Source organism: Notolabrus celidotus, chromosome 13 (assembly GCF_009762535.1).
Source record: "Notolabrus celidotus isolate fNotCel1 chromosome 13, fNotCel1.pri, whole genome shotgun sequence".
NCBI lineage: Eukaryota > Metazoa > Chordata > Actinopteri > Labriformes > Labridae > Notolabrus > Notolabrus celidotus.
The window spans coordinates 16,947,123-16,962,155 of NC_048284.1; the positions used below are offsets into that span (position 1 = coordinate 16,947,123).

General features: G+C 40.2%; 2 protein-coding genes and 1 long non-coding RNA gene across 3 annotated transcripts in view; 2 read left to right on the forward strand and 1 right to left on the reverse strand.

Moving 5' to 3' along the window:
- The window catches only part of xkr5a (XK related 5a), a 5,636-nt gene extending 1,741 nt beyond the window's left edge, over nucleotides 1-3,895 (forward strand). The window contains exons 3-7 of the mRNA XM_034699555.1: nucleotides 56-240; nucleotides 350-562; nucleotides 805-974; nucleotides 1,141-1,252; nucleotides 1,715-3,895. Coding sequence (XP_034555446.1) covers nucleotides 56-240; nucleotides 350-562; nucleotides 805-974; nucleotides 1,141-1,252; nucleotides 1,715-2,649 — 1,615 coding nt within the window. The 3' untranslated portion in view covers nucleotides 2,650-3,895. The remainder of the gene's footprint in view (nucleotides 1-55; nucleotides 241-349; nucleotides 563-804; nucleotides 975-1,140; nucleotides 1,253-1,714) is intronic.
- The window catches only part of LOC117824157, a 23,621-nt gene extending 18,820 nt beyond the window's left edge, over nucleotides 1-4,801 (reverse strand). Inside the window, exons 1-2 of the long non-coding RNA XR_004633538.1 lie at nucleotides 4,727-4,801; nucleotides 9-2,654 (exon numbers count right to left, since the gene is read on the reverse strand). This is a non-coding gene — a long non-coding RNA (uncharacterized LOC117824157). The remainder of the gene's footprint in view (nucleotides 1-8; nucleotides 2,655-4,726) is intronic.
- On the forward strand, nucleotides 4,062-14,369 carry tram2 (translocation associated membrane protein 2). Its single transcript, XM_034699556.1, has 11 exons — nucleotides 4,062-4,277; nucleotides 8,037-8,100; nucleotides 8,335-8,444; nucleotides 9,533-9,649; nucleotides 9,772-9,830; nucleotides 10,987-11,071; nucleotides 11,376-11,446; nucleotides 11,586-11,690; nucleotides 11,878-12,021; nucleotides 13,239-13,396; nucleotides 13,520-14,369. The coding sequence occupies exons 1-11, from the start codon at nucleotides 4,158-4,160 to the stop codon at nucleotides 13,591-13,593; spliced, it is 1,107 nt and encodes a 368-aa protein (XP_034555447.1). The 5' UTR covers nucleotides 4,062-4,157; the 3' UTR covers nucleotides 13,594-14,369.
- The last annotated feature ends 664 nt before the right edge of the window (nucleotides 14,370-15,033 follow it).

Below are 15,033 nucleotides of genomic sequence, written 5' to 3' on the forward strand. Positions count from 1 at the left end.
GAGGTTACCTTGTCTCACTGCTCCTATGTTTGTGTCTGTCTCCCTCTTCTGGCAGGATGTGGGACTGCATGAGGGCTGTGTTCCGCATGCAGGACTCTGTGGCTGATCTTGGAGTTGCGGTCATGCAGCAGGCAGATGTTGCTGCTTTGTGGCTGCTGGAGGCCCTGGTTCTCACACTGCCTCAGAGTCTGCTGCAAGCGTATGTCGTGGTGTCCACTGATGTGGGCATCATGTCCCCAGGTAACCTGATGTCACCTTTAACAACCTGATCCTGCTTGTGTCATATCTGTTGTTGTAAAAAGGGTCTAAATAATAAATAATGTGTTTTTCTACTCTTTTTTTACTATAGTGGCCTACTGCTGTGGTCTGTGTGTGCTGTCTATTTCCTGGGCACTGGTTCTGTATAGCAGAGCCTGCTGCCTGATACGACCGGGCCACTTGGCCATGCCTCCAGCAGCCTTGCTGTGCCAGCTGGTGTGGAGGGCTGGCATGCTGGGTGCGAGGGTGACCTGCCTCATGTTCTTTGCCAGAGTTTTTAACTGGTGGGTCTGTGGAGTAGCAGGTGAGCAGCAGGCTACATGGGCGGATACTTACATCTTAGAGAAAGAGAATAATGATTGTAAATGGTGCAGGAAAAAGATGCACAAAATCACTCGTATACACTTGTATGTAGGATGTAATTATCCTCAGTGATGCAGCATGTCCTTTAATCCAGTTTCTCACTTCTCTGCATTAGGATGCTACACTGCATATGGATCCCATAATAAGCCCTAACTCTTGTTCTATTTTTATGTCGACCTCCAGGTTTCCACTGGCTCACAGCCTCCTTCTGGCTGGTTTCACAGCAACCAGACATCTGCACTGGCCCCTGGTGTTGGCGAGCCTTTAACGGCATCATGGGGCTCGTCCACGTCTTCGTCTTCCTTAACGTCAAAGATGGACCCTCGCGCTTCCGCATGGCCAGTTTTTATGCAGTAAGACATGATTAAAATTAAATCTTGCGCTTGATTTCCTGTTGTCAGAATGTTGTTTTGCATGTCATATAGAGCACTGCATACTGACATACATGCAGGGCCGATAGTTTTCAGTTTCATCCTTACTTCTAAAGCTGTGTGCAGATGACCTTCTCTCCTCCCTCAGTTCATGCTAGTAGAGAATGCTACACTGCTGCTGGCCGCCTCTGACTTCCTAAGTGAAGCATCATGGGACAGCATGACCCTTCCCACCACTGTGCTTTGCAGCTTTCTCCTTGGTGAGTCACTTTCCCTATCTGCACTTTTTCTGTTTGGGAACAGATTTGTCTTAGATGTTAAAATTAAACCAAAGTCAAAATGTGCAGCAGTTTCTGTGGTATATGAATAATATAGAATCAGAGGGGATGCAAACAGGTTGAAAATAAATTGAATTGAATTGACATTTAAGTTGTGTTTTTGAACTATCAGCAAAAGTGGAAGTGTAATTTGTGGTATAGCTTTACAGTTCCTCACTTGTGCATGTTTGTGTTTGGCTGCTAACACAAAAACTGTAGAGGTTCCATAAAGGGATGCACTTAAAGGTTTGAGGACTGAAGATTTGACTCAACAGAAGACATGAAAAACACGTCAACTGGATGAAAAACTGAAATAACAATCTGTACTCTTCTGGATACTTAAGATAATCAATGCAAGTCAATTTTCAAAAAATAATTCCTCTATCAACTCTTCCCTCTTCCCAGGTGCTACCTCTCTTGTCCTGTACTACCGATTCCTCCACCCAAAGTCCACAGAGATCTCCCAGGGAATGAACCGAAATCACATGGGCAGCACATGCATTGAACGCGGGGAGTCCTCCTTCTCTCTTGGCGATAAAAGCCTTCCAGCTCCCTCCATTCAAAACCACGGCAGCTTTTCCCTCTCCGGTGTGGCTGGTTCTCTACTGGAGCACCCAGGAACCTGCGGGGGCCGGGCTAACAGCTCCTGCCCATGCTATCATCACCACTGGCTCCTCATTCGGCTGGCTCTGAAAACAGGAGACCTGGGGAAGATCAACAGGGCGTATGGGGCTGGTGGAGCGGCAGCCATACTGGACTTGGAGGAGTACAACCAGGAGTATAAGAGTAACGAGGGCATGACTATCACAGCAGGAGATGAGGGTGTCTCCACCTCTGAGTCTCAGGGGAAAGGCCTGGCACCTCTATCGGATTGCAAAGATGAGTTCCAGAGTGTGAGCGAGCCAACATCGACTGAACCACCTGAGGAAGAGGATGATAGCCTAGAGATGGAGAGCCCACTGGAGTCACCCGCTTCAGATTTCAAACGTAGCTCACCAGAGGGAAAGTCTGTGTTTGGAGACAGTCCAGAGCCGTACTTTTGCCCCACAGAGTCGAGTTCGACCTTATACTTCAGCGCTGATCCTCAGTCTCCCAGCAGTGCCAGTAACCCCCGTTTGGACCGGGACATTCATGAACAGGGGGTACGTCTTAACTCCATCCCCAGCGATCCAGCCCTTCACAGGGATGTACGTGGACTCATGGGCCGTGTTGGGCCACGTTGTACTTCCACTCCTAGATTGGACTCTGGAGCGTTGGACTCCCCGTCTAGTATCCCGCATCTCACAGGACCCAGGAGGCAGCTTATAATGTCCCGACGAGATGAAGACGATAGCTTCTAGCTGCTCTCTGGAGAGAGAGAATTAAGGGACGATCCACAACAAAAGGAGAACACCAGCTTTTTGGGAGACTGCTTTTTCATTACCTCAATGCCGTAGGATGAGAAAGCTAGCAAAAAATCACCTCTCTATGTCTATGTATTCAGCACACTATGGGGTACAGCATATGCAACAATTTTGGGCCAATGCTAAACTTGCCTGTAATCGACGCAACCTATTTTCTTAAAGAACTGCTTTGCTCCAACAAAAATAAAAAATCTGAAAATCAGTATTTTCATCACAACTTGAAGATCAAATAATAGCTAGCTGGCCCCTAAGGTGGTGTACAGAGCTCAGACACACTTTCTACCTGACATCCAATAAACATCTTGTAAATTCTTTTGGCAGCAATTAACTTCAGCCTCGAGAATAACACTGTGCAAAAAAAGTAAACACTGGTTCTGCCAGGGTGTGATTAAATATTAAAGACGTAGCCATGAGTAATATCAACAAACATTATTAGAACTATGCTGCTGTTTTATAATCCAGACAAATGTGGATCTCTATATTACATACAGAAACCGCTTCTACTCATTTTAATAAATCTAGCAGTTATGTAAATGGGGAACTTATATCTTGATATAAGAGGACAGGGATGTCACTTTGACTTGTTTGCTTGTCAGTGTGAGCCAGAGATTGTTGGCTTCTTAAAAGCACAAGTATCTTCTGAACTATAGTTGTATTGCTGTGATTTCTTTTGGTATTCCCATTTTAACACCTTGCTGATTTTTCAGAGATCAATATGCTGTTTTTTGTAATATCATGTCCACTGACATTACATCACACAGAGCTGGTTTATCAACCTGGCAAACCTGTGTTGTTAAATGTTTTAACTTTATTTACATGTTGACCATGTAACTGCAACAATGTCTCTTGAATTCACATTATGTTGAGAGAAAATATCATGTCTCAGGCACTAATTTTGAAAAGCTTTCAAATGTCTCATGTAAGAAAAGAAAAAGATGCTTTTGAAGTATTTGTAGTGACTTTTTTATGTGCTATTGATTTCTATTTCCAGGGAAAAGTTGCTTTTTTTTGCTTCTTTGCTGTTCTGTAAGAGGGATGAAATCCACTAACAAAGCAGTGAAGTGTTGCTGTGGTTTTCTCTTGCAGCTAGGTGACTGCCTATACTCAATTTTGAACTGTGAAGTGAAAGGCCACTGGTGGCTTTAATAAGCAATAAACCGCCTACTTATTGGGGTGACTGGAATACAAGTGTTTCCTATTATTTAAATGTTCATTTTCTTAATAATAAGGTGTGTGAATAAGTTGCTGAAACGCTGTTAGTTGTTCTGTCGAGTCTGACGGAACATATTACCATACTTGTGTAAATGGGCTCAAAGAAGGTATTTATGGCACTTGCCCTTTAAGAAGTCGCGCATGCGCAAATCAGTGAGAAAGTTAACTCCTGAACTTCGTAGTCAGAAAAATTCTGATTTATAAAATAGCAGGGAAAACACCACAGAGTTGACATGGCATTTCGCCGAAGAAACAAGAGTTACCCTTTCTTCAGCCAGGAATTCTTAATTCAGAACCATGCGGACATCGTCTTTAGTTTGGTGATTTTCATTTTGATTGGATTGATGTTTGAGGTAAGATGAACTCAGGATTATCTTTTCTTCCCTCGTCTCCCTCTCAGCTGTTTTTAAGATGGCAAGCCCGCTGCACTTTCAAAGATGTACCCCACTAAACTGAGTCTTATTCGTCCCCAACTATGTCAGCTTTGTGAACAAACGTGTGCTTGTTTGACTGCATCCTTAGCTCTGTGTCGGTGAGATGTGTTCCGTAAGATACATAGTGGTGGAAGTTTATGAAGTTTATTTATTAATAATTGAAGCCTCTTTCGTGGTGTTAAGTAGCAACAATGGGTGATTTTAAACTGTGATTAAAGGTGAGAGCTGGAAAGGTAGAAATCACAGCTGTACGCTTTGTTTTAACTTGTTTTCAAGTTATCTTATCAACGTTTGAGAGTAGTTTCTTTCGTGATATTAACCCCATTGGCTTAGACATACGTGGCTTGTCCAGAAACAACAAACTGTACCTCAAATGGTTTGTGAAATTCACACTTTTAACCTCTTGATAAAGTCTTGTTCCAGTTTCCAGAAAGACAGTCCGCTGCAACAGTTTGATTTCGAAGTTTGATAGTTACCACTAAAGCCTGAAAATGAAAGGAAGTAAGTCCTGTCTGGCCTTCAAAATAAAAGCATAGCCGTTGCTCAGAGTGAGTTCCAGAACGTGTTCGACTTTTAAATGTCTTATTTCGAAAGGCACCGGGGGAAGTTGTTCATCTGTTTTTCGCGAGCTATACGGATGTGCTTAACTGCCACGTCTCAATCTCTGAGCCGCTGCTGCTGCTGCTGGCTGCTGTGGGCTCAGTTCAACTAAAGACTTCTTCGACCTGAGGGAATTTCACCGCAGACAGTTTATGAATGAATTGGGTGTCTCAAAAAGCCTGTAGAGCGTACACATGGACTCACAGGCGGCCCCGCTTTGCATAACAGCGAACTTTCAATCCGGAACCCTGGTAGTCTCACACAGCTGGCCATGTAAAAAATAAAAAGGGGATTTCCTTTATTTTTTTCAACATTACAGAAATGGAGAACAAAACTGCAGCACTGGCCTTTTAATAGGGTATTTTGACGTTGACAGGTCACCTGAGGCCTCCCTCGGAGCTCAAGGAGTGACTGGGGTCTGTTTGCATAGTACTCCTAAAACTGGGAACCTGTCTTCAATGATGCTCCTCAGTATGGATGTGACTTAAAGCTCCTGTGTGGAGTTTTTTTTTACTTTTTAGAAAACAGAATGAAATGAATACTTACGGTTCGATATGAACTACTAAAGCAAAACAATTTTCAACTATAACAGGGGCTTTAAACTCTTTTCAGTTCAGGGGCCACATACTGCCCAAGTTGATCTGAAGTGGGCTGGAATAAAATCACAACAAAATAACCTGTAAATAACGACAACTCTAAAAGTTCATTCTGAAAATGTTCACATCTAATTAACTATCTTTCTACAAAAACAACTGTTGTATTTTTTGCCATGATGAGTCTCATAGTGGGGCCAAATGTTTACTCTTAAAGTCCTGAAACCTGCTGCGAACACACCAAACACACAGGTTACTCATTCAGCTGACACAGAGTGTGTAATGTTTACTGCAAAAGAACAGAGATTATAATAATGAAGAAGGTAAAGTTGATTATTCTGGACCCCTCAGCTCCAGCATGGACAGTTTGCTTGCTGGACAGTGTTGTATGCAGGGGTGTAGTGCTAGTGTTAGTGTTGACGGAGCGCACCTGTAATGCATGTAACACATGTACGGTAAGCACACGTACAATATGTGTCTCCTTTCGAAGATTGTGGACCCACTGTTCCTACTGTGACAAGTTTATATATGTAAACTTTACTGCTAATTGGATCATCTTTTATTGCTCTAAAAAGTATTTAAGAATGTCAACCGGATATGCAAACAAGAAGTAATTTATTATCTCAATTTGAAAAATAAAGTCAAAGAAAAAAAGGGCCGTTCAGGTGCGCTCCGTCAACACTATGATTTTATGTGACCCCCCAGAGGACAAATCTGAAATAGCTGTTACTTTTATTGAAAAATGGCAGTTAATGGCGGGCCAGTTTTGGCAAGAAATGAATACTTACGGATCGATATGAACTCCTAAAGCCAAAAAACTTTCAACTAGAAGATTTTTTCTTTTGGAAATAGTAATAATAATTTTTTGAAACCACTGGTGGGGGTATGTGCCAGTTGAAGGGATTTACAAAATGCTGCATTCAGTTTTTTTTTTTTTTTACATTTTCCACAGCAAAGACACTCAGTGTGTGATACATTTGAATATTAGAACTAATTGGGATGAGTTTTCTTTTGTACAGAAGACGATAAGATACGAGGTACTGCTTTGTCCACAGGGGGCGCCCATAGACTGTATATAAAATGAACAGCGTCACTTCGCCTTTTCCCATTGAACGGCTTTGAAGCCAAAATATCCTGTTCCAGAACGCTGCCATCTTGTAAATTTTCCTGCAGCCAGAGTCTGCGCAGTAGGGAATTGCGTGTTTCCATGATAACGAGCTCCGCCCTACAGCGTAGCGTCACAAGGTCCTACGGAGTTTCTCTCTATGGCAGCTGTCAATCAAAGTAAATCCGGAAGTAAAACCCCGTTTTTTAACCTCTAATAATTAACGAACGAGAAACTTTTCAGAAAAAGAGGCCTTGAACACAAAAAAGTCAAACAATAACTACATATCAACACAGCATACGGATGTGAGAAACATTCATACGACGTGTATTTATTTTTTAAAGTTTGTCTACAGCCCCATTCAAATGAATTGGTGAAACAGTTTTTGACCTATACTACAGCCAACCACCAGGGGGAGCAGTTCTTTGCGGCCATTGCGGCGGCCTCACTTCGAGCCGAGCAAGATGACGTCCATTTTTTTTACAGTCTATTGGGGCGCCATATTCAACATAAATTTAGAGTTCCTCATAGGAGCATTAAATCTTTAGTCAAAGTCAAATAAGATTGGGTTCCTTGGATCTTGATTTTAACGAAATCCCACTCTGGTCCTCAGTGGGTTGAATATAAATGTAAAAGCACACATTAGTAAAAAAGTGAGCACTTGACACCCAAAATGATGATGACTATAATTACTGGGTTTTTTTATATCATTTCTAATTGTTTAGCAATTAAGTAGTCAACTAGGAACCACTTTTTACAAGTGCTTTAGTTGTTTGTCTCACAAATTATGCCAATGACTTTAAATTTCTGTCTATATTCTAAAAGCTGTCTGCAATCTGTTTATTAAGAAGTGTAGATAATGCTATTGGGTTTCAGAAGCTTCCCTGTTGGCTCTGGGAGATTGGGATAGGCATTTCTCTGGCAGAACAAACAGTTAACCAGTTTATTAACATCAATAATTGCAAGATTAATTGTTTATTGTTAGAGCTGTTACTCTTTTATATTGAGATACTGTCATTCTGCCTCTTCACACTTCCTCGTCGCAATTAAATAATTTGAAAATCAGCATATGAATTCACTAGTCACAGTTTTTAAGACTGCAATTTTCACAAGGAGATGCAAGCCTTAGACAGCTGTGAAACCACATTCAAATGCATGTATCTTACAAGGGATGCTTTACATAAAATAGTTTTAGAGCTCTGTGACTGCTGCAAGAAAATTAGAATCCTCACTTCCTTGTTCTTACTCATCCACAAACAGAAACTTGTTTCAAACCCTCCTACATACTTGTATGATACTTTCACAACTAGTGTCTTGAGTTCTCACTCAGGCAGGTTTTCTGAATTATTGCTGCTAATACAATCTTTTCTGAATTCCCAGGCAACAGCGAAGACAGCCATACTGTTCATTCAGCCTCAGTACAATGTCACCACACTATCACCAGGTATGCAGTGCAGTTCTAAATTCTGTATATGAGTTCAACACGTCTTTTGATTCACAGCTTCTAACCACTTTGGACTGCTTTATTCAGTGTGACCCCTGCTAGTGCTTGTTCCTGCTTGTTGCATTGTTACATTAGTCATATTGAACTGTGGTAAAAACTGTGAGTGTGACTTGTTGAAGATGTGTCTTATTATAAACATAAGCTGTGAGTTTGACCGCTCCTATGTGTGATTAGAGGGAGAGGTGACGCTGTACCATTACGGATGGAAGGACAGTGCAACCATCCTCTTCTACTTCTTCATCGCCATCATCCTTCACGCAGTAGTGCAGGAGTATCTCCTGGATGTGAGTACTCAGTGTCACATTGAAGGGTCATTTTATCCTGCAGTTGTACTGCGGTTCTAAGAGGAATATACTGAACAGTTTTGTCAACAAAGTATAATAATTGAAACTTTAAACAAACAGAAAAGTTAGCGGTTAGGGAGAACAGTAATACGGGAAATATTTTATTTTGCTGCACATATCCCTGAGATGTTCTCTTTTCTTTTGGTACTAATTGGTACGAAATCTACTTGCATAATTACTCAATATTAATCAAAACAGATGCTTTTTAAAAAAATTCATTTTAGCTTACGAACTTGATTATCTGTCTTTGTTGAATTGTTTGTGTGCTTTTAGATCAATTTGCAATTTCTGCACTTCAGCTGACCTCAGATAAAGCAACAATTGCACATTCAGCAGTTAATTCAAAATAAATAACTGCAATTATAAATATTAATATAATCTCTTTATTCCCTATAACCATGGCAGATTTTTTTCTCTTAAAGTACATATTTTGGATAGCGTTCAGAACTCCCTTAGAATAAAGTTTTAGAGTTAACATTTTTGGATGCATTTAGGTGCTGTTCATTTTTTCTTTGCACCTGTAAATTCTAAAGAAACCTTTCATATTTTTTAATCCTGTTTAATGTTTCACCAACAACAGACTTTGCTACTAACGTACTGGTAAATATCTAAGCTGGGGAAATGCATTCTTTTACTGCTTCAGTGTATCATTCCTAGTTCTTCCACACTAAATCTGACCGTAAACATTCAGATTTAGTCTGACAGTTTTGGGGAGAAGGAAGACAAAGCTGAATCTGATCCATCTTAAAGTCTGCGCCAATGTGTCATTGTTTAGAAATAGGCCAGCAAGAAGGAATGATGTGTTATTTTAACTCCATCGGCGCAGTTTCAGACGTGTCTTGAAAGGCTTACTTCTTCACAGGAGTGTTTTCAGCAGCAGCTAAAAATAGCCCTGCTGTCTTTTCTTGGCCCAGTTATTTGTGTTACTGTGAAACTTCCTTGTGCATGACAATGACAGAGTCGACATGCCATCCATTCAGACTGCTTGGAGCTGTATTTTGATCTGTGGTGTTGTTTTTATGCTGCAGAAAGTGAACCGGCGTCTCCACCTCTCCAAGAGCAAGAACACCAAGTTTAATGAGTCGGGTCAGCTGTGTGTGTTTCACCTAGTGTCAAGTGTGTGGAGTTTTTACATCGTCATTACAGTGAGTGAGACTTTTTGATCAAATGTTTAGTCAGTGGCACCTTCCTGTATGTTTCCTTATGAACATATCACACACTAATGAATGTCAGAATAAAGTAGTCTCTTTATGATCTCTTTACACAGGAAGGTTATCTTCTGCATCCCAGCAGCCTTTGGGAGAACTACCCCCATGTTCACCTTAGGTATGGCTGAAACCTCAACTCTGTTGGTGGCATATTTATATTACAAAAATGTGACAGATGTAAAGGGAAGGGTAGTATGACTTTAAGAAAACTGCACCGTCTTGTTTTGTTTTTCTCAGTGAAAGATACACTTGATTAAAATACATTAAACATTAATTTCACATTTATTAATAATTTACTGTCATCAAAACTCTAGAAGTAGCATCAAGTGCTATGATTGGCTTGTAACAGCGCGCTGCTTCACGACCATATGATTGTGACTGATTCAAAACCAGTCCTCAGCACACACTGTGTGTTTTTCATGATCATAGTGAAAGTTAAAAACACAAACAAACATGAAATGAACGCGCAGGAGGCGGGCAGAACTGCAGGACGGGATTTGATTGGTTTCATCATTTGGCTCCTGATGGCAGGGATTGGTTGGTGTTTTCCCAGGTTTACTCCGGCTGTAGATAGCAGCTTTTTTTCACTCTTTTTTAAGAACACATTATGTATTGATTGCCATCGAGACATAAAGATCATTTTAGCCAGTATAACAAAAAGTGTATCTAAATCTGACTTCCAACCCCAGCTTTAATGTTACCTACTATAGCTTTAAGCAAACCAGCAAATTTGAGAAGCTGAAATTTTCTTGGTCGTTTTTGCTTAAAAGAAGAAAACTGATTTTAATCATTATCAATACTTTGACCTACCTATGTTTATTTTTTATATAACCATTTTTTAAACATGTAACTTAAAATATAAATGTAATGAATCTAAAGTGGACCCTTTATGACAATGTAGGAGCTCTCCCAGGGCTCAACAATTCAAGGAAATAGTTGCCTCAGATTAAATGTACGAACTTCGGGACCCCTGGTTTCTTGCCATGATCGGGTGGTTATTCAGCAGTGCTCTTGAAAAAACTCCTACACACATCTTGCACACAATGCCAAAACTTTCAGCATACACAATCTCATAGAGATATACAATCAGGGATCATAGTTTCCTCTTTCAGATCAGGGACAATGATATAACTCACACAGACACATTTGAGCTTGATTACTTGTCTGCTTCAGCTTTTAACTGGTCTGCTTATATTTGTTTCAGACTGGGAACATGTGCTCTCCCCTTAACAATTGAAAGCCTTTCCTTTCCTCTGTGTGTGTTTCTGCTGCAGGTTTCAGGTGAAGTTTTTCTACCTCACTCAGCTGGCTTACTGGCTCCATGCCCTGCCAGAGCTCTACTTCCAGAAAGTGCGCAAGGTCAGTAAGGAGGCCTGGGAACTGGAGGAACTCTGGAGTGTGACTAGATAAGCTGTGTGTGTATGACTAGATAAGTTGTGTGTGTGTGTGTGTGTGTGTGTGTGTGTGTGTGTGTGTGTGTGTGTGTGTGTGTGTGTGTGTGTGTGGTGTGTGTGTGTGTGTGTGTGTGTGTGTGTGTGTGTGTGTGTGTGTGTGTGTGTGTGTGTGTGTGTGTGCGCGTGCATAAAACAGAGACTGAGACTGAACGGAAGAAACCAGGATTTGAGGACGATACCTTTGCTAATAAAGTATGTTGGTTTTTTAGGAGGAGATTCCTCGGCAGCTGCAGTACATCTGCCTGTATCTTCTGCACATCTTTGCAGCCTATTTGTTAAAGTAAGAACCCTGCAGAGGAAACTTGCAAACTTAAAGTCATTTAAAATGCATTGTTTTACTGCTACTGATTTTGCATCCAATTCTGAAACCACTTCTGTAAAATAATTCATCCCCTGCTTCTCTTTTTGTTGTTGTGCAGTATGACTCGTGTGGGTCTGGTGCTTCTCTTTCTACAGTATGTGTCAGAACTGGGCTTCCACTTTGCTAGACTCTTTTACTTCACTGATGAGAACCATCAAAAAATGTAAGTAACCTCTGCATTTATATGATCAAATGTTAATTCAGAGGGATATTTGAATGCGACAACTTTAAAGCATTTTCCTCTTAGTTTGAAAACATTACGTTGGGGTTTGTGATTCCTAACCAGTGTGTTGTCTCTGCACCCATTATTTTACACTGATGTCATCTTCACTGTGTGGGTTGTGCGCCAGGTTTGACCTGTGGGCGGTCAGCTTCGTGTTTACTCGGATGGCCACTCTGACCCTGATGTTCCTGGCTGTTGGGTTTGGTTTGGCTCGAGCTGAGAATCAAGGGTTAGACTGTGAGATGGGCAACTTCAACACTGTACTGATAAGGTAATGAACTCTGTCCTAAATATGAGGAGAATGATTCATCTTGTGGCTATGCTATTACATTTTTACAGCTACTGTAACAACTTCAGCTTACAATACACTTGAAGCTTATAAAAGGTGTTGACTTTTTAATGTTTTATTGTTTTATTACAAAGTTCATGGTAGGTCAGGACTGGAATTTTGATTCTGACAGAATTTCAAAGCAAGACACATCTCTACAGATGCGTTGAATTGGATTTAGCTTTTTAGAACATGACCTTTCAAAACCTGATTCACCAAAAGAAAACAAAATGTCACAAATTGACAGTGATGAGCCAGAATTTTTCTTTTAAAACAGATGTTGCAGTGATTCATTTTAAAGAGGATTAGGGCCACTTAAGAATATTCTTTGGAGGTTAGGATAGTAAAAAAAAAAAAAAAAAAGTTGTTGGATATTTCTTTTAATTCTTTTTTTTTTTCATATTTAAATCTGAATTTTGAGTTTTATTTTGGAATTCAGAGAATAAAGTCAGAATTCTGAAATTTAAATCAGAATATTGAGATTAAAACAGAATTCCAATATTATTCCCAGAATTCTGACTTTAAAATTAGAATAAAATAAAAAATGTAAGTAAAAAAAAATGTATTACAATTTTTCGGTTACTAAAATCACATCCAAATTAATATTAGGTGTAAAACTTTTGGTTCAGTGACTAGCTGTGTAGTAAGCCAGATAATGTAAATGTATTTTCCTAGGTAAACTTTGGGGTCATACAATCTGCTATAATCTGCTAACCTTGTTGGATATGTAAATAAAACTCATATTAGAGATGATACATTATTATTATTATTATTATTATTATTATTATTATTATTAATTTTGCATTATATGTAATGTTTTTTTTGTCTTTTTTTTATTGTCGCTTGTTAATTTTTACATACATTTCAAAATAAACACTTTTGCATCAAATCAAATCAATACTATACATTATCCCTGAGACAGTAATTCTACCAGTGGATACTTTACTACTTTGTCATGATATCACTTATTCACTCAAATTTCAATTCAGTACTATTACATGATGAAATGTGTCAGCAGCTCTTTCCTAGGACACAGATAAAAGAAAACCTTATTTCTAGCTCACACACCAGGTGCTAGAGAGTAATTGTTTTAATAATGCACACAACGTCTGGTCTATTTTCCAAATCACACTAATCTTCATACCTTGGGGCCCCTTCAGGATGACTGTTCTACTGCTGGTGTGTTTGACCCAATCCTGGCTACTTTGGAAGTTTATTCGCTTCCAGCTGAGACGCTGGAGAGAGTTCAGACACGAACAGGCTGTTCGCAAGAAGACTGCCACAAAACAAGCTCTGCGGCCCCTGAAGAGAGACTCATGTGAGTGTAATCAACTGCTCCAACATGCTTCAAAACACCAGATTTCTCCTGATGATAAATAGCAATTTTATGATTATACAATAAAAATTAATGTTGACTTCTCACCTTTGTGTCTTGTACTAGTTGGTCATGAAAACGGAGTACTGAAAGCTGAAAATGGAGCCTCTCCTCGGACCAAAAAACTCAAATCTCCTTAAGATATCGCACTGACTGGCCTGAACAGCGGCCTTAGCCCCAGCTGAGGTTTCTCATCAGCACAACAAGGAAGCTGGCGGCCACAAGCCATCGAGCTTCTCGTTGAGTATGTCCTGAGATGTTACAGAGACTCAGCCACCACAGACTTTGGCCTGAATGCTGGAAAGAAACAAAAAATCCACAGAAATCTCTCGAGCCCGACAGACATTTACTCTTCTCGTCATATCAGTATTTTTTTACACATCCACGCAGCCTGCTATCCCGCCCTAAGAAGCACCATCGTACGCAGAATGATTCAGATGTTAAGTGAACAGTGTGTGGCACACACGTTATCCTGTGTGCGTGTGAGTGTGTCAGTGTTGAATGTGTTGATCCTCATTCATAAGTACTGTATTGGTTGTAGCGTTGTCTGAGGTCGCAGCTGTTTTTTCAGCTCTCCCCATTGAGCCGGCTTTGCTTGTTTTCTAGTCTGTTCCATTGGAGCAGGAACATGTTACTGATGATGTCATGGTATGATGTAATGGTATGATATCTGCTCACTGTGTGCTGGCCTGAACATGATCTATGTACCCCTGTGAGGAAAGGGATCATAGTGCTCGAGTGCTCACCTGAGCTCCACTCAGTGATTTATTTCTGTTTAAAAGTCTACATTTGTTTCTGGTCACTTAACAGATAAGCATCAAGTATGTATGTTTGATATTACCGCATGCCATTCCATGTTATTTTTCTTTTCATTTTTTTGTTAATTACTTTATTAAATAATGCAATTTTTCTGAAATATGTTGTTAACTCTTATGTTACACATTTTCTACAAGTTCGTTTTATTAAATTTTTATACACATATCATTCCTGGTGGTATGGTGCATGTAGATTCAAAGAGGTTTTAGCCTACTTCCCCCCCTTTTAGCTCACTGCCAACGGTTGCATAGGTCTTGGTCGAGCCCTGCATTTCAAATAGTTAACTTCCTTGTCCTCATGTTTGTACTGCAGTAGCCTTAAAGCTGGGGTTAGTAGTCAGATTTCGATACCCTTTTTGTTATACTGGTTAAAATGATCTTTATGTCCCGATGGCAATCAATACATAATGTGTTCTTAAAAAAGAGTAAAAAAAGCTGCTATCTACAGCCGGAGTAAACCTGGGAAAACACCAACCATTCCCTGCCATCAGGAGCCAAATTACAAAACCAATCAAATCCCGTCCTGCAGTTCTGCCCGCCTCCTGCGCGTACATTTCATGTTTGTTTGTGTTTTTAACTTTCACTATGATAATGTTTTTGTGTTTTCTTACTGCTAAGTGAGACCTGAGTTGACGTAGTGCAAAACAAAAACGATGTCCTGAAGACCGGTTTTGAATCAGTCACGATCATATGGTCCTGAAGCAGCGCACTCATGCATGTGAGTGTGGGCGTTGTTTTGGAGGAGCTCCGAGGGGAGGGGGAGGA

Coding starts and splice junctions, on each gene's coding strand:
- tram2 (XM_034699556.1), top strand. CDS start 4,158: ATGGCATTTCGCCGAAGAAACAAGAGTTACCCTTTCTTCAGCCAGGAA. Junction 8,101..8,334: donor TGTCACCACACTATCACCAG/GTATGCAGTGCA, acceptor ATGTGTGATTAG/AGGGAGAGGTGACGCTGTAC. Junction 9,650..9,771: donor GTTTTTACATCGTCATTACA/GTGAGTGAGACT, acceptor CTCTTTACACAG/GAAGGTTATCTTCTGCATCC.